This window comes from Camelus bactrianus, chromosome 10, assembly GCF_048773025.1.
Source record: "Camelus bactrianus isolate YW-2024 breed Bactrian camel chromosome 10, ASM4877302v1, whole genome shotgun sequence".
Taxonomy (NCBI): domain Eukaryota; kingdom Metazoa; phylum Chordata; class Mammalia; order Artiodactyla; family Camelidae; genus Camelus; species Camelus bactrianus.
Window position 1 is genome coordinate 40385079 of NC_133548.1, and position 27370 is coordinate 40412448.

Sequence of the window (27370 nt, forward strand, 5' to 3'; positions counted from 1 at the left end):
TCAACAGATGCTTGATGAGAGCCTGCTCAGGACCAGGTGCCATGATACGTGTGGGGCGGGGCTGGGGGCGCCAAGTGGATCCAGTTAGGGTCCCCACAGCCGAGTGAGGGAGATACACTAAATGCAGCACAGAAAGAAAGGAGTCACCCCAATATCTGAACAGAGTGTTATGGGAGCCTCAAAGGAGCATGTGGCCTGGGAGAGCTGGCATGGGAACTGGCTTGTGAAGATGCTTGATAGTTTATCAGGAGGACCAGAAGGACTAGGAAAGGGTATTCTGGGTCACAGGCAGAGGGAGGGGCAGGGAGGGATGGTACCTAGGGGAAACTGCAAGTAATTCACAGTGGCTGGAAGGCCAGTTAAATTTGAGCAAGTATTTGGAGAAAAGGCTAAATATTACTTTTAAAAAAATGTATTAAGGGGGGAAGAAAATAACTCGTTGGTAGAGTGCATGCTTAGCATGCACAAGGTCCTGGGTTCAATCCCCAGTAACTCCATTAAAAAATTTTTTTTATTATTAGTACCTACCATATGTCAGGCCCTATATTAGGTGCCAGGGAGACAGTGGTACATGAGATAAAACGAGGTCCCTTCTTCATGGAGCTTATATACAGGTATGTTATTTTGCTCCACTTTGTCATCATAGTCACAAAAATGGAAGAACATGAGAGGCTTGGCAAAATTCTTGGCTGAAAGTCACACGTAGAGTAGCTGGTACGCCTCCTTGCCTCATGACTCTAGGAGCGTGGTAAGGGTTACATGGGTTTGGTACTACAATCTTCCTGCCTGCCCTTCCCGGAACCCCGGGTTCCTGCCAAGGAAGCCACAGCTAACCCCAGCCATCTTCCCCTGTCCTCCCACCATCACAGAGGCTGGAAAAGCTGGACACTTGCTTTCCTAGCCCCCCTTGAGCTAGAGATGGCCATGTGACCCACTTCTGGCCCAGGAAATGTAAGGCGGAAGGCTGCCAAAGAGCTTCTGGGAAAGATTTTTTTTTTTTTACCTGAGTGACCAAAAGAAAGAGGCATACCAGAAAGTATGTCCCCACCCTCCACCCCTTCCCGGGCTGTCTGCCCTTGAGCACAGGTGTTGTGGATGTGACATTGGTGCTGCAGCCCACCCTGGGGTCATGCTATGAAGGTCAAGGCTGTCAGCAGGGCTTCTTCCTCTTGGAGGCTCTGGGGGAGAAACCATACCCTTGTCCTTTCTAGCTTCTAGAGGTTGCTCCCGTTCCTTGGCTCATGCCCCCTTCACCTTCAAAGCTAGCAGTAACAGGGTCTTTTGGTGCCATCTCACTGCAGCTGGGAAGTTTTCCACTTCTAAGGATTCATAGATGATCCAGAATAAGCTTCCCACATCAAAATCCTTAACCATCACATCTGCAGTCGCTTTTGCCATTTAAGGTAAATAGTCACAGGGTCTGGGGTTTAGGACATGGGCATCTTTGAAGGGCCACTGTACTACTTACCACAGGATAAACGTCTGAGTCCTCGATGGTGTTGAGGAGGGAAGTAGTCCTGCTGTCAACTTCTGGACTCCTTCTAAAATAAACCATTAACACGATAAAGTTGAAACCAGAAACAACAGTCAAAAGGGGAACAAAGTGCAGCTTTATGAATCCTAACCCACCCCTTTTCTCACCCTCAGTGGGAAAGCAAGATTAGAAAATGAAGTGTTTGGGCGTGTGGTGCTGGCTCAGAGTCCGGGCCCCACCTTCCGCACAGATGAGTGGCGGTCCCGTCCACCCACATAGCCTTAGACTGAACCAGAAGAGGAGTGCGATGGGACAAAAATAATGGCTGCCGACTCCCCCCAGGGTCCCCTCTTCCTGTTCTGTTCCTGCTCCCTCTCGTTACCCTTCCAGGGTCTGGCTTCTCCAGACTCTGGTTCTTTGGGCTTTTGCCACAGTCGGGAGAAAGGGGTGCAGGCAGAAGGATGAGCGCTGGAGGGAAGCCAGGGGGCGGCTGCGGTGGGGGGAAGAGTGGGACCAAGGGCAGTCAGTAGTCCTGTGGGCTGTGCGTCCTCAGGTAGTCAGGAGGTGCAACTCCATTAGAGATTGTTTTAGTAGCCAGACTGGGTTTCTAAGGCCAGAGAGCCAGCAGCTGTGCAGCTGGGCACCTCCATGCAGGGCTTGCTAAGAGGTGGGCCTGCAGCAGCAGCAGCTCAGTTGCCCTATATAAAGAGAAGTCGTAAGAAGTCCCCTTTTGGGAGATCAGGGTTTGGAAGACAGGTTATTTTCCTGGGGGGTGGAGTAGGGTGGGAATTAGACTTATTCTAAAGTGGGGAGGGGGGAAACTAGACTTTTTCTTTTGGCTAAAACCTACAGGAGGAACTTCTAGAGAAATACTCATAAACTTTGTATGGGAGCTATTGACATTTCAAAGAGGGGATGACTGTGTAGAAACTGCAGGACTAATACAGGAGGAGCATCAGGAACGGATGACTGGATGGAGTAGCGAGGCAGGGGAAGGCAGAGGCAAAGAAGATGGATTACTATTGCACCCACAACTCCAGACGTACAGGCATGGAAGAAACAGGAAACTAAGGGCTGAAGACTTGGCAGGGGCCAGTGCAGCCTGGCATAAAGTGGTACACATTTCACAGGAATGTCTCTCACCAGCAGGAAATTAGGAAAGGATAGTCAAGTTTTATAAGGGACCACCAATGCTGTCAGGAGCTGAGTGCTTGGCTGTTAGGACCTGTAGGGTGTTTACCTTCTATGAGTTAATGGTGATCAGGTAAAGGGGGACAGTAACCTCACCACCACCACCCAACAGGAAGCTGCTCTTTTCCCTTCTTCCTTACCTCTTCCATCATTCATAGAGCTGGTGCAGAAAGAGCCAGTGGGGAGATCTCTGACCACAGCCTTCTACCTTCTCCAAGCACATCCAGTAGGCACTGTGGGTGGTGGGGGGAAGAGCTCTGAAATCAAATGACTGAAAAACTTAACAAGATCAGATTGTTTGAATAATGCAAAGTGAATTAAAAGTTATAGGGTTGCACAAGAGCTTGAAGAGAGTTTGCTTCCAGTGGGAAACAGCATTCGCCAAAACACAGTTGGCAGAGTTACTAGAAAAACAGAACCACTGCATATTTGTATCTCAACAAGGTGATACTTCTTAAACAGGTTACTTTAAACATTGCAAAATGCTGAACATTAAGTGTGCCTTCTATACCGGAGGAAGGGGCAGGCTGGGAGGAAAGAAAGCAGAAGGGGAGCATGGAACCTACGTTTAAGCAAGACTATTGGGTCCACCAATAATTCCCCAGCCTGGTAAATTCCCAGACTCGGACCAATCAGAAGATCAGCTTCTCCTGGGCAGGTTAGCAGGTGACGGGAGGAAGGTGGTGGTGCCATCTCGGGGAAGGGGCAGAGCATCCCTCCCCAGTGCTTTTTTGCCCGCCTCGCTTGGCCCCTAGTGATTGTTTCATCCTTCTCTAAATGGTCACACATGATTTAATGCACTCTCAGTTTTGTCAAGTGTTCTTGTTTCTGAAAGCCAAGTTTTGAAAATTAACACTACATCTAATCAGAGTATCACAGCGCCCCTTTCCCCACATAAACGACATTGAAGGAGCATCTTGAACACTAAGCCTAGGTGGCTACAAGCTTTATTTGGCCCACGAACCCCTTTGCAAACCTGATTAAAAAAAAATTTACTAGCCCTCTAGATAACTATACCCACACACAATTTTGCATTTGACTTAAAGACTTGTGGCCTTGTAAGGCTTCTGACTGCTAGTGACCAAAATACTGATTCTATTTTGCAAAAATTACACATAATTGTTTAATGGAATACTTTCATTTAGCAAACAAAAACTTGCTAATTCACATGATCTCTTCCATATATTCTTGACTACAATTTGCTAGTCATAAGTGCAAGAGTTGGTTAGTCTCTTGTTGCTAAACAAAGGGACAAAATTCACAGGGAGAACTATAGCAGCCATTTGAAAAGGAGATATTAGCAAGTGAACCAGAATGAAAGGTTCTGTGTGTGCCATACACTCACAGGCCACTTCCAGATTTAGTGATCACGCTGCAGTGCTCTGATGCTGTGCACGCCTCATCTTGGGGCCATGTTGGGGCAGCTCTCTCCTCTCAGCCTAGATACCATTCTTAACAGTGCAGCCTGGCAACCAGTAGCTTGACTGTTTTCTAGCTGTGGCACAGCTCACCCACGTTTCCTCAGAATTTTAAAGTACTTTCCATTCCACTACAAAAGAGATCACCAAGCACTGTAGTCGTGTAGGGCTCCTTCTCTCACTATTTTTATCTACTCATGGCTACTACTCTTTACTTACACTGCTTAGTTTGAAAAGCAGATGTTCCTCTAGCAAACCTGTACAGATCAGCCAAACAAACACTGTACAGACCAGCTAAACAAATAAGGTATGGTCCTGAAACCGGAGCTCTTGCTTCTCTGGCCAGAATGCATGCACCCCTGACCTTCGCACCTGCCTCAGAAATGTAGGTACTTGGTTCTCACAGGGCACGCCTGGGTGACACAAACTCATCTGCTCCACAGTAAAAACTCTTCAAAATCTTGGCATGACCCAAAGGGAGCAGGGTCACAATTGATCATGGCCTGCCTCAGCCTCAGAAGATTCAGCAGATGAGTGATCACCAGGTCCCAGTGCCCCTGGGCTTGGGGCGCTTGATCCACAGTTAGTGCTCTGCCTCTCGGCTTAGAGGTGCTCACTTGATTCTCTGAATCTGGGGAAGGCTGGCACATTAACCTCCTTTCTGCAAATCACCATTCCCGTTGCCACAAAGCTACTTTGAGAAGTTCAACACCCTTTTACTGAAACTATTAAAGTACAACATTGTGTTTTCTCTAGACACTGAAAAGCAAGAAACTTTAACTTTTTCTTTTCTATAATGAAATATATACTTTCTTTACTCTTGGTATTCATAATACGCCTGCAATTAGAAGCAGCAAACATGAACAACAAAACAGGGCAGAAGGCACAGAATGAGGAGCAGGTATGAGGATTCTACCATTTGCTATTATAGGAACACTAAACCAAACAAGGCTCAAAGCCCGTTTTGTTTACAAATCGGCCTCCTCTGCTCCACAGAGACCGTCTTAGAAAGCAGAAACCGCACTTACTAACCCCTACATCCCAAGCTGAGCAGGCCTGTATCAGAACCAAAGAGCTACCACGTTACACCAGAAAATCTAAGTGATCCGAAAGACAACTCATCACAAATGCTTCAAGTTCTCTGAGAACACCACCAGTTTCACTAATGCTAACTCAGAACAGTACTTTCTCAAATTTAGCAGAATGCTACAGTTTACACGGAATAAAAAATAGCCAGAAAAAACCTTAGAAAACTTGTAGAGACTTTTAAGATACTATGAAATCTCAGTCATTACATTCACACTGCAGCCACATTTGCTAATGATATTTTCTAATTCTTTCTTAAAAGGAAAAATGGGTCAAAACTTGATTTTGAAATACTGACAGGATCCTCCAATGGTTAAGTATTAACATCTTTTCATCTCTCTTATGAGAATTTTACTGTAAACATAATCATAGAAATGAGATATTCAACACATGTTGCAAAATGTTGTATTAAAGAAAACAGATCTCTTCTGAACCCAGGCTCTTCATCCACAAAAGTTTAATGACTAAAATAACACAACAGAATGAACAAATGTTTTATTGGCATGTTCATTGTTGTAAACAGCATCTGGCATGAAAAAGTTTTACCAAAACCTTTTTATTTTTATAAATTAGATGGTATTTTCAAAATTTACGTAGAATTGTGTTCATTGAATAGGTGTATTTAGCAAAGCAAAAACTTGCCGATCCTAACAGACTCTGCAATGAGATCATGTTGACTGCGTTAGCCTGTGCCATGAACTGACATACTAGCAAGTTTATTCAACACGATGTTAAGACGCTTCCCCAAAGTTAAACTACATGTAACTACATATCAACTCCAAAAATTAAGGTGGGACTTATAAGGGTTCTAGAAGATTCAAACTTGAAGTAAATCTTCAAAAATAAATGTACAAAAGGAAAAAACTCAAAGCCGCTGAAAAGAAAAACCTCATTAACAAGGGCAAATCCAATCGTGTGGGACTCAGCACTGAGGAACCTCACTGAGGATTACATTTACACGGACTGCTATACTTTTCAGTGTACACAGATGTACGTCATGAATGATCTGTGAAAGGAATATCCATGGGAAATAGCTGGACTGCAATTATGATAACTCAATAGGATCAATTTTATTTACATGCTGAATGAACGAGTAAAACGTATTCTCTACATCCATAACTTACGTACAGTTATAATTACAATACTGCAGCAATTTGAGCTGCCACCTGCTAGGAGCAGTCTAGGGAAACGTTTTGATGTTCCAGAATCATGTTTTTAATACTCCGCGAAAAATGAAACTAAATAAAAACACAACTTCACAATTCTTTACTGGGTTACAGCTGGTTCTAAGAATTTCTTTCTTCAGCTCCTGTTTTTGCTGCTTTCCAAGAGTCAACACACGTTGCATTTACTTTTGAATTGTCAATGAGGTAATGTGTGTATCAGTGAAATAAACAGAAAATTCATTCATTTATGGCCTTTGCACAGCTTTTATTATTAAGCTATGAGCATCCTGTTTGAGGCTGGTTTTACTAGCGGCTATGTGCACATCTGTCCGCAAGAAAAGTTTACTCATTCCCCTTCCCCCTTTTCTAGTAGCAGGTTTTGCTTTTTGTTTTTATTTCTTTGCACATCCCTTTTCACTTTACAGTACATTTGACTATAGTGCACAACATGATTCCAAGTCAAAACAGTGGCCCATTGGGCACTGAGCTTCTGATTGGTGAAGGGCAGTCCAATCAGTGCTGGTGTCACTGGGTTACCCCTAACCACGTCCGGCCGTAATGGCACTACACAGTAGCAGTGACCCATTTAAAACCAAAAATCCCCCAGCGAAAATGCTACACTAGCAGAGTCAGTCTTGAGTCAGATCTTTATTTGGTGCTCCATCCAGATATATTTTTAGTGCTTTCTCTTTCCGAGGTGAGTATGTTACACGATGACCCGTCTTCTGGAGTCGACTGCTTTCTTTTTTCATCAGTTCATTTCTTTGCTCATCTGTCAACTCCATTAATTCTTCTGTTTTATCCCTACATTTAAAATATTAATACATATTAGACCAGTCTAGTCATCTGCCTCCTTTAATTTATGCTTAAATGCCGTAATGCTTCTCAGTGAGAAAATGAAATCTAATTGTCACCACTGAAGTTAAATAACCTCATCTATTTCTAATGTGCTTGTTGTATTAACATAGTACACACTTCTAAAAATGGCACAGAATAATTTCCATGTTACTATTAGTATAATAACGGCTATCATTAATGAACATCTATTTTTAGCAGGTACTATACCAGTTTTTTTAAAATGCAATAGCCTAACTCTCATAAAATCCTGCGAAGTTGACATCATTGTCATTTTACAGATGAGGACCTAGGTAAATAACAAAGCTAAATCTGAACCCATATTTGTCAGGCTCCAATGACTATCCTTTTTCCTCTGTATCTGTAATGTCCAGTACGGTAGCCACTAGGCACACTTGCCTAATGAATGCCTGAGACATGTCTGATCCAAATTGAGATGGGCTGCAACTGTAATATACACACAATATTTCTAACTTACAAGAAAAAGAATGTAAAATATCTTAACAATGATTTTTATATTGATTACATGTTGTAATGATATTTTAGATGTACTAGGTTAGAGATATTTTATTAAAATTACCTTCACCTTTTTATTTTTTAAAATGTGGCTCCTAGAAATTTCAAAATGTAACATGTGGCTCTCACTATATTTCTACTACACATATGGGCTGCTGTATATCATAACAATAATAAAGCTATTTATGAAAAAAAGAAATATAGGAACAACAAAAATGCTACATCACTAGGAATAACCAAAACACTGTGAATGTTACCTATAAAATATGACTGCACCATCATCACAGATATAAAGGGGCCAGACATTCAGGGTAGAAACTTTAGGATTCCAGTCCAAATCCTGATGAATATCAAGGACAGAAATATCGCAGGGAAAAGTTCCTCTACCCTAAGGAGAAATGAATGAATGAATAAATCATACCATTAGCCGTGTTTACTGAGCCCTAGCACCCAGACGCAAACGTTCTCAGGGCCTTACCTTGGCAAATTCAATATCTTCCAAAGGAATTCCACTGATTTCACAAAGCTGTAAAAGGAAACAATCTACATGAGTTCATTAAAAAAATAAATTTGCTTAGACAAGTTATTTTCCTTTTGCCATATAAACACAAAAACAGCTTTATTTTTTCAAAGAAATAATATGTTTGATATAAAATGTTTTTAAAAAGCAGGAAGGGAACACTCTCTTCTGTCCACCTGCAAATGCTATGTCTCAGAGATATCAATTTAGTATATTCCTTCCAGACCTTTTCCCTATGCATATATAAACTATATGAATTGAAATCATATATTCAAAACTACTGAATTCTTAGATGTGGAACTGCACATCTGAAATGCTGATAAACAAAGCCAAACTACCCCTGAAAATATTATATCAATTTAACCACTTATCAAAGGTGCATGATATTGCCTGTTCTACCCAAACCTTGATGACTCTAGGTATTTTCTGATTTTCTAAATTTTTACCAATTTAAGAGTTTAAAAATGCTATTGTTTTAACTTGTATTTCTTCTTCTATTAACGGCCTATTCATGTTCTTTATTTTAAAATTAGACTGTCTAGCTTATTAATTTGTAGCTCCTTTTAAATTATGGACATCATGTTTCACATATTTTCAAATAATTTTTCCTTCTTTTTTTAGTTTGGTTCATAGGTTGCTTAAAAAAATTTTTTTTTCTGGCTGTGCACTAGTTTAAACTTTTATGTTGTCCATCTTTTTTGTTTTTGGCTTTTGGTATTATAAATATCCTTCCCTCTCTGGGATTATAAAAATATTTTCAATATTTCTAAAAGCCTAAAACATTTATCATTTTATTGTATTTTTAGATATAAATTTAATACATTTAGAATTTATTTTTGTGTTTGGTGTGAAATATGCAAATAGATTTTTTTGCCAAAATGCCAATTGTCCTAGTACCACTTATAAATAATTCACCTTTTCCCCAGAGATCCTCAGAATTCCCACATTTAAAATGCAAAAAAGACCTTCATCTGGATTCCCTACTCAATTCTACCTCATTTGTTTTTTAAAATACATACAGCAATTTACTCTAGTAAGTCTAACTAATCCTAACTACTTAGGACAAAGTTGATGCAAGTCACAGAAAGTGAGGGTCCACTTCTGGATGGCCAGAAGCCAGTGTCATTTTTCAAAGCATCAGCAGCAGAAGCAATAGTGCGGCACAAGGTATGACAGAGACAAAGAGAGAGAGGTTGCTGCTTCAGTGTTTGGCAATCGCTGCCTAGAGTATCTCTTACGCAACATGGCGAAAAACTTGTATTAGTTCATTTTGTTTAAAATGAGCTTACCTTCTCTCGCAACTCATCAACACTACTGCTTTCCAACACAATCTCCTGGAAGGGATCCAGCTTCATCTGTGAAGGCCTCCACCGTCTGGACAAAACTGCAAGTTGTGACATGGATTTCATCTTCTCCACCCCTGAGAATACGCAAGATTAGGCTGTCATTCTATTTACTCCACAAGTTCATAATTTGCCTCTTCTTGTACTGCCTGACTAAACAAAAAGATTTACTTTAAGCATTATTCTTATCACTCCCTTCTGATTCCTGTGTGAAAATCATTATCAAATCATCTTCACTTTATCTCCTTTATTTCACTCAAGCTATCATTAATTCTTCTCTTTTCATTTACTCCCAAATTTACTGATTATTCAAAACCCAGCTTAACTGTCACCTTTCTCTTTAATGTACACAGGAGCCAACCGTACTGATTTGGTCCTCAGTACCTATCATTTTGGAATTACAGGTTTGCAGCTCTGGTTCTCCCACTGACTGTGCACCTGGGGGGCAATCGCTGGTCTATATTCATTTCTGGAGCACCAGGGATCAGCAATGTCTGGCAAGTTACAGGTCCATAAATGTTTCTTGGATTTAATCCAATGACTTACTTCTTATTCAAGTATTTTGATGCTAAAATATATACTGAAATGATACTGATGCAGGCACCGACCAACAAGTGACATGTTCTGGCTAATCCATCTCTGCTAATATACTCAATCCTTCCTAATAAGGGTGACTCCTTCATCTCTCACTGGCCTACCCAGAACAGTGATTATTCTCTAAGGCCCCAGGCATCAGAGAAGGAATTACAATCTGAAGCACTTGCCTACAAATCATCTAGACGGTGTCCTGTTTGTTCCTTGTCTCCCCAGTTAACGTGTCAATTAATCAGAATTTCAAACACTGAAAATTTAAAGCAAATTAGACCTGAAATAGCCTGAAATAAGTGAGGTATTAGTATTATTGAGCCCTCTGAAAACTATCATCATCTTACATAAAAACATCCAGAACTTAAGATATTTTAATTTTTATAGAAAAAGGAAAATAAAAATCTTTCTAAGCAACAGCACTATGACACAAAAGAATATAGAACCAGTTGTTTCCCTTGATCTCTCCCCCAAAGCCAACTTCTCCCCTAACTCCTCCAAAAAACATTACATCAAATGTGCCACTGTTGATAAAAACCAGGAGGTGTGACAAACACAACTGCTCTTCTAGGTCACTGTTACACTGGTACAGGTTGAGTGGTGTCCCCCTGCAAAAGAGCTGTTGAAGTCCTGACCCCTAGTACCTCAGAAGGTGGCCTTATTTGGAAATAGGGTTGTTACAGTGGTATTCAAGTTAAAATGAAGTCATTAAGGTGGGTACTAATCCAACATGACTAGTGTCCTTATATCATAATACAGGAAATTGGGACACAGATAGGAAAACCCACAGGGAGAACAGCATGTGAAGATGAAGGCAGAGATCAGGAGGATGCATCTACAAGTCGACGAACACCGGAGCCTGACGACAAACCGCCAGGAGCCAGGAGAGAGGCATGGGACAGGTTCTCTGTCTCAACCCACAGAAGGAACCAACCCTGACAGCACTCTGATCTCAGACTTCTACACTCTGAAACTGTGAGACAGTAAATTTCTGTTGTTTAAGCCACTCAGTTTGTAGTACTTTGTGGCAGCCTAGAAAACTAATATAATTATTGTTATAAAAATCTCTGAAATTATTTATAGCACAAAACAAAGTAAGTCATAATGAAAAAAGAGACTAATAAACATGGCTAAGAAACTTTTACTTTCTTTAAGAAGTACTAAAAACACAACTTTGAAATTGCAACTTCCCTGTAAGAAGGAATTCATATTCTCAAAATTATAGAAAAGAAGAAATATTTAAAAGGCAAATGGGATCCAGAGGAAAGAAAGAAGAAACTCATTATTTGATAAAAACTACAGGCTTCTATTATTCTGAGAATTTCTAACTGATATTTCCCCACAAAAATATAGATAATACCATCAAGAACTTCAAGGAAAACCTCCCAGTTGCTGGAAATATTAATATCTTCTTCATAAATATGATAATCCAAGAAGACAGTGCCAGGATTCTTCCATGTTTTTTTCCTTAGACGAAACCTACAAATGTGATAAGACATTTTAAACTACTAACTTTGAAATTCTTCACTTAAAAAAAATGACATTAATCTGGCATCAAGGAAAAATTAACTACATTCAAATATAAAAGTCAAGTGGTTACTCATCAAAATTTTGGGAAAATATAATGAAATGCTCTTAAGACATCAAATCTGGTATCCTGCAGAGGAAGTCCAAATTCTAATACTTCTGCTTAGTTCTATTATATTAATCTACAGTACTATTTTTGAATAGTACAGGAATTTTTAATTCTTCTCATTTTAGAAAATTACACCAGTTCATACCAACTGACCATACAGTCTTTCTTCAAAGTGCTGATGACACTAGTTTTACTTTACCTGTCAATACTGAGCTCTAAACCACACTGCTCCCTGAGCTGAGGAATTAACTCCTCTTTTGATTGCCGTACAGTCATTCCTTTAGCAAACACAGCATCTAGCAGGAACTTGCATGGCTAAGAATATAAACAAAAATAATTAGAGCTTGAATCACACATTCAAATAAGGATTAACAAGATGTTTTATTTATACTCTATAGAGTGACAATTATTGCACTAGGTTTAAGAGTCTATCTCCCTAGGTTTAAATCTTGGCTCCACTACTTACTAACCCTGCTACCTTGAGCAAGTCTACTTACAACATTTCTGTGCCTCAGTTTTCTCATCTGTAAACTGGGGACAGTGTCTTCCTAACAGAAATTTTGTGAAGGTTAAAAGAGATAATATATTCCTATTTCCCTTCTTTTAATACAATGATCATAATTTTGAAGTAAAAAGAATGACCCTTATGGACTAAAGTGAAGGAAATGCATACTAATTCTCCAAATACATTCACTAATTATCTCAAAAGAGACATGGTGTCCACCAACTCCAAACTCAGAGGATTTAAGTCAAAACGAGTGTAACAGATTACATAAGAGATATGATTAAAGCCTAATAAAATATTGGTTAAGCAAATAAAGGCCTTCTCTGAAAACTGCAAACTTTATCTCCTCATTTGCTATTTGTTTTTCATGTGTCTAGGTCCTGAATAAGATGTTATAAATATCTTAAAAATAGTCTTTACCTTATTCTTGGGTATTTGCTACAACCCTATATATCACAGGAACTAAGATATTTTATTACTCTCCAAAATGCACAGCCTGTTTAGATCCTTAATCTACCATTTATAAGTTATATGACCTTGGGCAAGTTACTTCTCTGTGCCTCAGTTTCTTAATCTATAAAGTGGGAATAACAGTACTTATATGACAGGGTTAACTGATGAGGATTAAAGGAGTTACTACTTGTAAGCACTTAGAGCACAAAGAAACACTAATGGGGGAGGGTATAGCTCAGTGGTAGATTGTGTGCCAACCATGTATGAGGTCCTGGGTTCAACCCCCAGTACCTCCATTAAAAATAAATAAATAAATAAGCCTAATTACCTTCCTCCTCAAAAAAAAAAAAGATGAAAAAAGGAACACATGATAAATACTCGTTAAATACTAAAAATGGCTCTGTGAACAAAAAAATACCATATACTCTACAGGTCAACTCCTATCCTTCTATAGCATATATGATCGTTCCCAGAAAACAAGCACAAACAAATCCCCTTGTAAAAGCAGGAAAAGGCTGTCACTCCAGCATCTGTAGCAATACTTTAGACCAGCAAGATGACAAAATGGCCTGAGGGTCACATTCATCTGGTGCCTGATTTTGTAAATGAGACTTTTAGTGGCAGGAGTGAGTACGTGCAACAGAGATAGTATGGCTTGCACAACTAAAACATTTCCTTAAAAAAGCCTGCCAACCCCTGCTTTAGAGAGAGAAAGACAAGTGACTAGTAATAAAATCTGTGCACTGTATGGTTTTAACAACTACCCAAAGTGACCTTACAGTTCTCTTCAGTACATTGCTTACCTCTTGTTCATTGACTAGAAGCTGGTACACTTTAACTCTGTATTCTCCTTTTTTAAGCGCTCTTCCCAGTCTAATGGTAATCTATAAATTAAAAACACTTTTTTTAGATGTCCCAACAGAATAAACTACCCATTCTCACCCCAATTGTTTAGTTTTTCCCTCAAATTCTCTATAATTATGGGCTCTTTGAGAAGGGGTGTATCTTTTACCTCTGATTCCCCAGCACCTAGAACATAACTGACACAGCTAACTTTTAACAGATGTTTCCTAGGTAAGTGGAGAAAACAGTAACAGAAAAGCTAATAACCACTAACCATCACAATTCAATTTACCCTTTTAGGGTGTCTATTTCACCTTACTTGAAGTAGTGCAAGATGTTCTCAAATTTATGATTTAAAGCAGATTCTAATTATTCAGAATTATTTTAATCAACCTTATTGTCATCTGAAAATGACGAAAGTGTCTCATTCAGCCGGACGCTCTCAAACTCTTGATTGCTGGCGTACACGCGAAAGACCTTGAAGTGAGAGGACAAAACTCCAACAAAGGGCTCTAAATGTTGTTTGAAAGCAGCCAGAGTAATTCTTTTATCAACATGCACCATCAACCCTAAGCACAAAAACAAAACGAACAGAAACAAAAATGTAAAAGAAACCTCCTGGACTGTAGCTAAAACAGATCATGTACTTTTTATTATTCTGTAAGCTGGAAAAGGGTACCCCTTTTTAGTTATATGAGTTTTAGCTAATATACTACATTGAATGGACAAAAAACACGAATGCTGAATATATGCTAGCTTTAAATGTTCTGAGATATTCAAGTGCTTATCTGCTTATTTATTTTGGCTGCTGAATTCAAAACCAAACTTCTAGGAATTCTTTTCAAATACATACCTTTCTAGTTCTATACAGCAACCAGTGTGGGCTCTGGTTACCTGCCTCTTCTTCCTCACTAGCTATGAGACACAGAGCAAGCCACCAGCCCTGTACCTCCATTTCTTCATTTGAAAAATGGAGATAACAGCACCTACCTCATGGCATCTCACTGAATTCAATGAGGTAATATGTTTAACATGCTTTAGAATAGTGCCATGTAATATATGTAGTAACTGCCTCAAAAACTGTTAGTAAATCCAGTTCTGGGATTTCTACTAGACAAAAATGTCAAGACTAGCATATGAAGACGTCTGTTTTATCATGTGGTTGGACTGTAACAGGAATAGTGTCTAAATGGATCAGAAACTCCCACCTCTTCCAGGCTTCAATTTACACTCTCTTGGCATTTTAATCAGACTTTCTTCAAGGAGCTTTATTTTTCCCTAATGCTTACTATTTTAATCTTTTGTCCTTTATTATATAAGCCACTAATGAGGTTAATTCTGGAATATTTCTGTTTACTCTGGTCTTCATCTTCTAGTAAAGAGCAAAAACCTCACTCTCTCTCTCTCTCATAATAAGGCAGTGCAGAATACAAGAGATGCCATGCTGCCTCAGGCCCACGGTCTCTATGCAGCTCTAAGGCTCCCTCGAGGGCAGACTGGTTTTCTGTGAAATTTATATCAAAGGTCCAGGATGAAACCCTAAAACACTCCTAGCTTACATTCTCAGGTTATCTCAATTCTTAGGTAGATCAGTTTTTCTAAATTGATTTTTCAAATAAGGCCCATTTACTGTTTTTCTGGTTATAAAATACACGTTCACTATAGAAAATGTGACAAGTATGCATTAGCAGAAAACATAAATGGTGATAGACTTTATTTACCATATATACCATTTGAGGCATTTCTTTTGTTTAAAACGTTCATTTCTAAGCTTTAATGTATGCCTCTAAATGTTAACAATCTAGCTCTTGGTAAACAAGCCTCTATTTATGCAATCCAGTGAGGTACTAAATTTCTTGAAAGAATGGCGTAATGAGGAAATTACTTGGTTAGAAATGAGAAGCCTATGTCTGGATTTCAGTTTTGCCACTTGAGTCTGATAAATGGCTGTCAGTCAGTCAGTCATCCAACCTCTCTGAGCCCTAGTTTTCTCATGGGATCATTACACCAGTCTCATTGATTACTGTTATGACATATGCAGTAAATTCTAAAGTATTGTCAAATATAAGCGATCACTGCCATTTTAGTTTCTCTCATAACTTCTAGTAGTGATGTAGCATAGGAAGACATAAATGTTTACTGGTTACTGATATAATCCAATATGGTGATTAGGACCCAGTGGTTCTGGAGTCAGGTGGCCTGGCCTGAATGAAGTCCTGGTACCTCCTCACATGTTAGATTTGTGACTTTGACTTCTTAACATCTCTGTACTTCAATTATATCTATTCTAAAATGACGATAACAGTGTTTATACCTCAGTATGTTTTTGGGTCAATATATGTAAAATGCTTAGCAGAGTACTGGCAAAGTGTTAGCTGAATTGATGAGCTGTAATTATTTTGTAGTTTTAGAGAATACCATCATAGAATTTTTCCTATCTACTGCTTCAAACTGAAGAGTTCAGTCTCTTCACAGTGCAACCTCAAAATAGCCTCAAAGGCTTTTCTTTTTTTTTTCCTTTCTTTTATGTATTTCTTGAAAGAGGTGGTAACCAAAATTGTACAAAGAAAGTACAAATACAGTACCATTTTTATTACCATGGCCTTCCTCTTTATACCCCAGTGCCTACAGACTACAACAAGGTCACACTGGGACAGCATTTTCAGAGAAAGGTCTATAATTAACTCCCTGAAACAATTCCTGGAATATAATGAATTGCTTAAAGACCACCATTTAAAGTGTTGTTTGGTTACTACCTAAATGAGTTGCCTGCACTGTACAGATTGTACCACTCTTCAGATATCAAAGTCTTTGTTTACCTGTGATACTTTGCCACTTCAGCACTATGAAGAACCTGTATTATTACTTATCATCCATGTTTCCCAGGCACCTATCTCAGATTCCTGTGGAACTGTGATGAAGCAGTTTTAGTAGAGACTCCTGAAACTGGTGGCTGCTGGCTATCATCCCCACCCCGTACCCGTAAGCCAGTTTTATAAACATGAAAAGGTATTTTCAGGGTTTTCACCTTTTATTTTCAAACAAACCTTCTCTATGTCTTTTAAAAGCCCAATAAATTGTAGTAAATGATTTCTCTGCATCTCATGTTTACTACTTCAATGGAATGCTAGTAAAGTAGCCCACGATGAATTTCCAAAAAGGTTAAAATAGCCAGCAATTTCCTTTGTAAAGATTTCACTGGCCATTCTAAGATGGAAATGAGACCCTTCAGACTATAATTCTAAGTATTTCCACTGAACCCTTCTTAAGGTTGAGACTATCATGTAGTCAAGTTTTCAGCACATCATTTTAAACAAACCCCTTAAAATAAATTTCTAACCTTTTCCTAAAGAGAAGCTATCTTTAATTTCTCCAATGCCAATGTCCTTGAAGGGTTAAGTATGGTAAGAAAGCACAGTAGCTACTAGCTATCTTTCCATTACTCTCATGTGAGGAAAGTAAGTTAACAGTGGTAGCAGCTATAGCAGGGTGAAGAATGAGTACTAAGCTTACAATCAGAATTCCTGAATCTGATCCCAGCAGTGTGACCTATTAACTGTGTGACCTCAGGAAAATTATTTAACCTGTTTGAGCCAGTTTCTTCATCAGTGAAAAATGTCTAACAATATCAATTTTACACAACTGTTGAGAACTAAAATGAGATAACATAAGTTAATGAGTTATAAGAAAAAACTCCATAGCAATTTAAAGCATTACTATAAGAGACTTTCTCTATCTCCATTTTAGCCCACCAATCCACATTTTCCCACTTCAGTTTCTGCAAGATGTAGGTATGGATGTCAAATAATTACATTGTTATTTGGACCTAATTAATTAAAAACACAGATTTATGTATTTTTACAACTGATTTCATAATTTCTACCACTTCTTTTTAAAAGACCCAATTTTGAGACTCCAGGCATCACAGCATTTAACTCTTACAGTGGCTGTATATGCACCTTCTCCCCATGGGACGCAGCGTAAGGCTGTACTCAGCCGTCTCCACATCTAACAAACACACAGGCCTGGCGAATACTATGGAGTCAGGAAATAATAATTGTGTGGGTGGGTAAATGGACTCATCTGAAGAGTGGGACCCTCTTCCAGAAGTAATGGAGGCAAGTGCACTCAATCAGAAGCCTCAATTTGTAGGAATGGTTATACAACTTACTAGCTATGTATGTATTTTGGGGCAAGTCATTCATTCTTTATGAGTTTCAGTTTTCTTATCGATCGAATGAGGATATCAATGTTTGCTTTCTTAATTTCAGAGAAGCTTCAAGTGAGAACAAAAAAAGTGAAAACTAAAATATAAAAATATTAAGGGGTAATATTAATATTTGTCTTGTTAAAGACTAATGCAAAGTATTTAGGTTTTCAGCTATTTCCCTTCTGTACTTGAAGATTTTGTATCTTCAACCTGGTTGTCCTGCTAACTCTCTGGCTGGTTCTAGTCTGGTATTTTATGAATTCTTTTATTTTAAATTTCACACAATGTTGGTAAGTTTTTCTTGTTGCTTGTCCCAAATGCCCAAACTGAGAGATCTCTCATCTTTCTGAGATAATATAATTTGGAATTTCTAGTTCATCTCTTGTCTAGAGCTTCCTTCAAAGAAACTTGGGGGGAAGAAAAGACCCTTTCCTTTCTCTGACATTCCCAGTTAGTTACAGACTTTTTAGGGGGTGTAGGAAGGGCACTATTTACATTAGGTGATGGAAGAAAGGAGGGGATGCAAAAATAAAAATTTTTCTGGGCACTGAATATAAAATTTTACAAAGTGTCTGGCCTTTTTTTTTTTTTCCTATATTAGTTAATTTTTAAACCATTTCTCTCTCTCTCTCTCTTTTTTTACTTAGTACTGTTATAATCCTTTCCTTTAAAAAAATTCTTAATTCTTTTCTTTCTTTTTTTAAAAAAAAATTATCTCACCAGAGTTCTGACATCATTATTGTCATAGGTCTAATGCATAGGTCTAAGAACACCACTCACAACAGCATCAAAAAGGAAAGCAGAGGTGACACAGAATAATCTTGTAATTCAGGAAGTTACAAGTAGTCTTAGAACAAAGTACCTAACTTTTAGCTGATTTTCTTAACTAAAAATGTAAATAAACTGATAAAAAAATTGAGGATGTTTCAAGGGGCCTTTTTCTTTTCGAGTACATACATTTGTGTCCTTCCCCAGAACCTTCATCTGCAGCATAGGGTTCTGCTTTGAAATACATGTACTGCAGTTCTCCCCTACTCTTGCCACTCTCATCATATTCACTATCAGTTCCGGAGTCTTCTTCAGCTGTATCCCAAGTCTCCTTTTTCCCTTCATTTGCTTTAGTTCTTCTGCTACTTGTGATGCTGTGAGAGTCAAGTCCATTAGCCAAAGGGATCTGAGCATTATCTGCATTGCACAAAGTGTCACTACTATGACTGGAGCTAAGAATATCACTGTCCACTGAACTTGTACTCCTGTCATTATTCACATCTGAGTCTGATCGTTCCTCAGACTGAAAATTTTCAGGATCAGAAGTATGAATATGCTGCTCAAGTTCTCTATTATCCACCGATGCTGAAGAGTCCCTCTCGTTGAGAGGTGATTCAATGTTCTCAAAGTCACTTGTTTCAGTACTTTTGCTGCTGTCCCCATTATCTCCCTCCTGCTGCTGCTGTAGCGACAAGCTTTTGAGTTTTTCAGTGCTTTCTTCTAGAATAGCTTCCACAGACTTAAGGCTCCCTGCAGGTCCTTTGACTCTTTCACAGTCATCATCCACATTACCAGAATCACCCCCAGCTTTCTGGTATGCTGTCCTTTTGGAATAAGATCCTGGGGATTGTTCAGGTAACAAAACAAATAATCTGATTGTATTTGCATGCCGATCCAGGAGTTTCCATAAATGAGAGTCTGTAAAGGCCATCTGGTAATCCAAAGTCTCAGAACTTTCAACAAACACCTAAAGAGTAAGTCAAAGAATTTTATTACATCATTAATTTTGGTGACATTCTCATTCATCACAAGATTAATATCACATCAATATAAGATAGTGCACAATAAGTTATGAAATCTGAAATGATAGTGTTTCTAAGGGACACATGCATTGCTTTTGGAGACTAAATAAAATAAACATTATGTTTATGTCTTTGCAATTAGCCATAAAAAAAATTGTGCTGAGACAGATCACACACACACAGACACACACGTACACAGATATTCAGTTTGTTGGAATACGTATAAAAACATGTTGGGAATGCAACACCAAAATCCAGATTAAATAAAAAATCTAATGGACAAATAACTTGATTCTATAGGAAATAAACTGTAAGGAAACAAAAAACACGTAGGGGAATCTTTAGATTAAAACAAACTAGAGATATTATGAACTTTATTTGGATCCTGACTTGAACAAACAAATCTTATTGGAAAAAAATTTTTTTAAAAACAAATCTTATTGAAAAAAAATTTTTAAGATAATCAGGGAAATTTGAACATTGACTAGACACTGTTTGACATTAAGGCATTTCTGTTAATTTTTAAAGGTGTAATAATGTAACTGTGGTTATGTTTTTAAAAAGAGTTCTCATCTTTTAGAAATATACATTCAGAGTTTTTTATAGATGAAATGATATGATGCTGGGAATGTTTTCCAAAAAATCTGGAGGAAGTAGTTGGTTAAATATACATGAAACAAGACTTGATAATTATACAAGTTGGGTGATAAGTACATAAGGCTTCATTACAACATTCTCTGTACTTCTTTATGTTTGAAATTTCCCTTAATAGTTTTTTTTTTTTAATGAAATGCATATACATAAATCTGGCTATTAGGAGTAGCATTTTGAATTTTGCATGAAAAGATTACATACATGTTGTAAATCAGGACTATCAGTTAACCATTTAAAAAAAAAGTTCCCTCCCACTCCTTACCCTAAAATAGGGTAGATTCGAGATTTTAATGTTACAAATATCACACACAAGTATTAGAAGAAACTAGAAGTAAATAAAAATTACACATTAGAATTAATAAAACAATACCAAAAAAGGTTAAATGAGATAAAAGACCAGACTGCACTAAGATGAATGAGACTGGAAATAGTGATAAATAAAAGATGGTAAACAAGGAAAATTTTGGATGCAATTTATTCAGAATGAACCCATGGCATTAGGAACAAAAACACAGGAAAATAATAAATGACAAAACACATAATGAAACCAAGAGATGAAACAAAAAGATCAACATGAACTTTCTCTTTTCTTACATAGATAAAAGAGTAGGCAAAGGAGATAATGTTGGGTGAATCCAAGATAATTTTCTCTATACTAGGCATGCTTCAGACTTTCACCACGAATACTGCTTTATGGGAGAAGCTCAAGAATGAACAAAATCCAGAGGACATAATCATTGTGACCAGAACTAGTCAAAAAGGCTCCACCAAAGAGGCAGGACGGATCTGGGGCTTGAAAAAAAAAAAAATGCAGGGAGAGGGAGAACAATACTGCAGGTGAGGGCAGCACATAAACAAGGCAAAGAGGAGAATCAGCAAGACCGATTCAGAGGACAGAAAGCAGCTCGATTTGACCTGACTACAAAGGAAGGTACTGGGAGGATGTGAGGATTTAAAAAGTAAATTTCAGACTGGTGAATATTATTCAGGTGGTGAATAGTTCTAGAGGCCAGGCTTATAATATTAAATTTAATTTCATTTACTATTTGTAGCATAGAAAATAGTAATGAAAAAATAAAAAACATACCTTGTTACTTCTAAAAAAACCTTCAGCTTTCAGGGTTTTATTGGGCACAGTGAGAAGACGCAAATCATTGTAGCAGCGTTCCAGCACAATTCTCATTGTTTCAGCAGGTAAATGGATGGCCTACAATTAAAGTAATCTGATTAAAAAGTACTCTTTCAAGAATAATTCTGCTTGACTTGGAAATATGGGAAAATAAGACACTGCTGAGTTCTTAAAAACAGCAGAAAGAAAATTAAGAGAAAAATAATCTTAGTAGAGGTTAACAAATTTTTAAAGAATCTATGGGAAAACTTATTAGTCCCATCCATTAATTATGCTGTACATCAGGAGAACAGAGTATCACTTACAAATGTATGCTCTGAAACTATTCTTTTACTAAATCAATTTTCTTCTGTGTACAATGAGATTAAATTAATAGGTAAACTTTAAACTTATTCTAGCATTTAATGTCCTTAATTTTGGTGTCATTTTAGAAATTTCTCATGAAATGAGCAGGTAAAAACAATTTAAATTTTACAAAATATGATTTGTTTTGCCATAATAACTAGTCCTTAGGAAACCTAGGAATACTTTAAACACTACAGTTCTTGGCATCCTGTTTTCTGACTGTCTTTATTCTCTACAGACATATTCTGCCCGCCCTACCCAAAATAATCAGCTTCTTTTTTCTTTCTTTCTTTTTTTTTAATTGAGTTATAGTCATTTTACGATGTTGTGTCAATTTCCAGTGCAGAGCACAATTTTTCAGTTATAATGATCAGCTTCTTCAGGTGATGAAATGCATGTGGTTTCTTGGGTTTTTTTTTTGTATTCAACCTCAGTGCTCATATTCTAGATTAAGCTGTAATACAAAGTGATTACACTAATGTAGTCTTTGAGTGATTTAATCATAAACGATGCCTTCACAATATTATTTGTTTCCTCCAATTATTACTTTGGCAAAAGTGTTAGAAGTCACTGCTTTTTTTAAACATAATAATTAAAAATCAACTTCTACATAATAGTTCATAATTTTTTTTCACAGAAAGAGCATTTATTTGTTTTACTCATGTTCACAACAACCCTGTTAAGATAGGCATTAAAAAACCCCAGATGAAGTAAAAGACAAGACTACCATAAAATGAATGACTGGAAATTACTGGAAACTGGACTCAACTTCTTGACCTGCGATCACTGAACAATTTCTACCACAAGGGATCTTAATGTGAGGTTTAAGAACCCTGGAAAATTTTGCCTATGTTCCATAGAGTACAGGAGCCCTGAAAGGATAATAACCATTTCTCTGGAGTGGATTAGTTTTTTTGTCCAAGGAAATCTGAATGTTTTCATCATATTTTTCCAGCTCAAAAATTCTGAATGAGCCTATGCTCTTTACCACCAACTCACACAATATGGTCAACATTTAATGCATCACCCTCCCTGTCAAATCTGCTCCCCAACCTTATTCTTCTATTCACATAGAATATCACTACCTTTCTGGTCACTCCAGTGCGAAACTCCTCAGGTCCTCTGTGCTCTGGCCGTGCTCCAGTGTTCACCAATCACAAGTGCCGCCAATTCTATTTATACATTCATTCCTGCAATCTCCACTTCTCTTAATTCTGGTTATATGCCTTCACCTGCATTATTTCAACAGCCTCCTCATCTATGTTTTTGACTCCTCCCTCAGTCCACTGGGAACACAGTCTAGTGCTGCCAGAATGACCACCCTATAGCAGAGCTCTCATCCTACCACTGCTGTACTTAGAAAAACAACCTACTTCTTATTGCCTACATTAAACAGAGTCCAAACTTTTGTGTGTACATTTTAAAACCCTCCATGAGATAGAGTGAAGCTGTATTTCCAGGTACGTAAACAATGATTCAGCCAAACACACACGTCACTGCTACATGTACTAGCTTCACACTTTCTTACCTCCACACTTAGGTCAGCGTGTTTCTTCCATTTGAGGCATCCTTCTCTCCTAACCGCAGCTGTCTCCGAGCTATAAATATTGGCTCCTTGAGGTAAATATTGGCCAATTCCTGTATTTTACTCATAACTATCACACAGTGCTTTGTACACAGTAGGCACTCAATAATATTCACTGACAAGTTTGAAAACTTACCTTTGAAATAAGCTGTTTGAACTCTGTAACTGTTTGATTTAAGTAAGCGCGAACAGTGATAGGAGCAGCTACAGATTCTGCCTTTAGATCAACAATGTGAACTTTCACCATCACTTCTGTCACATTTGAAAAACATAAAAACACAATTGGAGGTTATTTAAAAAAATGTCTTTCATAATGTATCATGCATATTAAAACTTCTCTTTCACAGTCTATCACATTACAAACATAAAGAAGCAAAAATGAAGCTAATAAAGCTCTCTTAGATCTCTTTAAAAAACGACAAAAGGCAAAATGTGATTCTTAAATATACACGCTTTGTTTCCTTATAAAACATAACAAACACCGCTGTCAAATTTATCAAACATAAAAATACATATCCGAAGTTCCAAAATACAAACTAAAGCTACAACAGTAAATAAACATAAATAACTAGAGAATGCAAGACAAGTACTACAGGGGACACAGCAGCCCTACTTGCTTTTGACAAACTTCACTGGACAATTCAAGACTTTGTTCATAATCAAAGACCTCCTCTCCTCAAAATAATATTCTCTATATCCTATGGAAAATTCGACAAAAGAGCTTTTGGTTTACATGTTTGTTTTCTGATTTAATTCTTCATGTTACAATTTAATGCCATCTTCTCTCCTGTTTTCAGGAGATCATGCATAATTAAACTTTCAGTCACCAGAAAAATAAATGATCTTCAAAAACCACATTCAGTAGATAGTTGTTCTCTAGCTTAACTGTTCTAATCTCTTATGTGTGTAGTATACATCAATCCTCTGTTTTTTCCCCTATGTTACTAATCTAGTCTTGATTATTAATGAATAAAGGAGATTACTTCGTAAGTTTTACAGTTCACAGTAACAGAGTTCTCTTTTTAAAAAGTGGCTTTATTGCTGACTCATGTTATACTTTCATCATAATTTTTGCAATCTAATTCAAAAATAATCTGCAAGAAAATCCTCCAAAGAGACTCTTTACAGATAGAGCAGCATCTGACTGAAGGAACCCTTGAAAGAATACCACACTTACTCTCCTTTGGAAAGAGGAACCCTCATTAAAAAAAGGAGGTGTATAGGATCCACAGAGGAACAGAATTTGAAAGGGTAGAAGTGTTTTGTAAATTCAATTTTGAGGAATAAAAGTGGAGAACTTAAATCTGGACTCTGATTAATAACCAATGTAAGGGAGCTAGGTTCAAGACAACAACAGCTAAAATTCTGTAAAGTTATTCAAACATTTTAAGTTTCCCCATTTGCTATAGTTTACATATAGTGATTACGATAAAACTTCAGACATAAGAAAGACCAACTAACTGTCTTTAGGGACTACTTTGGGCAAAGCTAGGGGCATAGTATTTGGCTTTCTATAAAGTCTCAAACAAAGAAAAACCCAAGATACTGAGGAATGTGGTAGGTTCAATGAAAATAGAAAAAGCTGAAGTCCCTAGGATCTATAGAAATGGAAAGGATGGAGAAAAATTTTAAATGTTGGCAGTGATGGGGTTATGAAATTGTGTCTTCAACGAGACGCTGAAGAAGACTCTACTTCTGAGACTTGATGGGAATATACTTTTTGGACCAGAGTCTTTATAAAAAGAGAGAAGCAGGCGCAGAGGAAGAGGGAGGGAGGGAAGGAGGATGATTCAGTATTAGAGAAGAGAAATCCCACTGAAGCCTGTAAGCTAGAAGTCTTGTTGCCTGCTTCTTAAATTGTGTGTGTAGGTTTTTTTTTTAAAGTAATCTAGAACTTAATTCCAAGTTTGTTGCTAACTATATCCCAACCTATCAAAATTATTCTACATTTTAAGAACAGGTTAAAAAAATTTAAATTAATTTCTATAAACAACAGACTTTCTTAAGAAAATAAAGTCCATTACAACCCAAAATACCATAAAATTTCTTACCTCCAGGTTTATAAGATTGGAAAACCTGGTCAGGTCTTCTTGTTTCCAACAGCAGGTCAAACATGTATGTTGACTTGACGCCACCTAGCAAAAGTCCCATTGGAGTATCTTCTTCTCCTTCATATGATCGTTCAAGATAATCATGAAACTCATCATATTTAACAAGGCGACAGCAATCCATGGGTATTACCTCTTCTAAATCCATCATCTAAAAGAATATGATACCCGAGAAAAAAGAAACAAACATATAACATTTTAGTCTGATGTGTAACTGTACTATCTAACAAACAATAAAATCCATATATTTATGATTTGCATCAAAGCTCAAAGACACAACTTAAGTGGTATTTTGAAATACCCATACTTCATTATCCCTCAGATTATACACCCTATGCACAGCATGTTTTAAAGACATTTTTGGTTTTTAAAAAAGTTAACATTCTAAACTTTGGATGTACTCAAATTAATGCATTATAAGCTATTGCTCCATCACCGCTAAGCTGGAAACGTAAGGGGAAAACAGCCAACTAGACATGTATCTTTTGTTATCTTAATCCAATTTGGAGAAAAACTGGTAATTCATGTATCTAGTAACTATCTTCCTAAGCACAGGAGGACAGCATACCTTGTAGAGCCACCACAAAGGCCAAAGCTTCTATGTGTCCCAAATGCTAACCCACTCCTCTCTGAACCGTCCCCTTCAATCTTAGCCTCCAGAATACCAACAGCTCAGGGTACACAAATTTCTATCAAACATTTTCCCTCTTAGTCATGTCACTGGTACATGGCATACCCTGGACACAACATCCCTCAAGTGGGAACTGAACCTCCTAGAAATCATAGTCAGACTGCTTAGAAGTATTCAATACTCATCTAAGGTTTGTGATTATGAGTTTAAAGAAAAAAGTATAAGCCTTGGTATGTCCCTGTTGACCTCTACTCATCCCCCACTCTTGTCCCCAGAAATGGAGCTGTATTTTTGTTACATAAGATTGACTTTCTTCTCTCTTCTATTTGACTCTTTACATTTGTGAACTTACACTTCCTATTTTTAAGGCAATATTTTTTTCTTCCTACATTAAAAACTGATGGAAAATACTGCCATCACTGATTGACCTTACTGTGTAAAACTGTTTAGTTAAGACATTGTCTCCATTTTTGTCTTACTTGGTTTCACTATTGCTTTGGAAAGATGATGCTTGCAGCCCACTATTATGTTTAAAGGGTTTTTACTTTAATCAGGTGAACCCAGAGCCATTCATCCATTTTATTGTTTGTTCATTCATTTACTCATTCATATACCCATCCAATTTTGACTCTTTCTTCACCAGGCAAAAGTGGTAGAAAGGCAATTGTGAGCAAAATCGGAATACTCTTTACTCTTGTAAGTGCTTACAGTTTAGCGATGGACAGTAACGTTAATTAAAGTCACAAAATTAAACGTAAGTTTTCAATACTGATAAAGTGTTATGAAAGACCAGGTACATAATACAAGTTCTCAAACTCTGTAGTCTAAAAACCACTTAAGATACTTGCTTAAAATTCATAATCCCATGTGCCAACACATAAATTCAGATTAATTTGTGGGAATTCGTTTTTTAATAGGAATGTGATTCTGGTGCAAGTTGTGCTGGCTCACACTTTGGGAAACAATGCTGGCTATCTTGGGTATTATTTTTACTTCTTTCATTGGTTCTATACATAATTACAAATGAAATAATGTAGTATATAATTTTTTCTTTAGGTAATTCCTGTTCAATTTCAGACAAATGATGCTAATGTTTACATGGAAAAGGCAAAAAGTTTTAATTTCTCAAGTATAATAGATGACATTTAGAATAATCTGGTTAAGGAATGTTTCCTTTTCTATTTACCTTTCAAAACCCACTTATAAAATTGCATTATTCTTAGGATAAAATGCAAACTTCTATTCTTACAAAGCCCCTAATTTCATTTTATGCTACTCTTTTCTCATTCAGGATGATCTAAACACAATGCCCCCCTTTCAGTCTCTT

General features: G+C 37.4%; 1 protein-coding gene across 2 annotated transcripts in view; it reads right to left on the minus strand.

The window, feature by feature from the left end:
• Positions 1–5609: 5609 nt before the first annotated feature.
• USP47 (ubiquitin specific peptidase 47) overlaps positions 5610–27370 on the minus strand; it is a 113910-nt gene continuing 92149 nt past the window's right edge. For both annotated transcript variants that reach the window (XM_074372387.1, XM_074372388.1), the window contains 12 exons: positions 25356–25563; positions 23441–23556; positions 21333–21452; positions 18759–19536; positions 13985–14160; positions 13552–13632; positions 11990–12105; positions 11515–11633; positions 9516–9646; positions 8185–8232; positions 7964–8094; positions 5610–7139 (listed from right to left, as the gene is read on the minus strand). In XM_074372387.1, coding sequence (XP_074228488.1) covers positions 6965–7139; positions 7964–8094; positions 8185–8232; positions 9516–9646; positions 11515–11633; positions 11990–12105; positions 13552–13632; positions 13985–14160; positions 18759–19536; positions 21333–21452; positions 23441–23556; positions 25356–25563 — 2199 coding nt within the window. In that variant the 3' untranslated portion in view covers positions 5610–6964. The remainder of the gene's footprint in view (positions 7140–7963; positions 8095–8184; positions 8233–9515; positions 9647–11514; positions 11634–11989; positions 12106–13551; positions 13633–13984; positions 14161–18758; positions 19537–21332; positions 21453–23440; positions 23557–25355; positions 25564–27370) is intronic.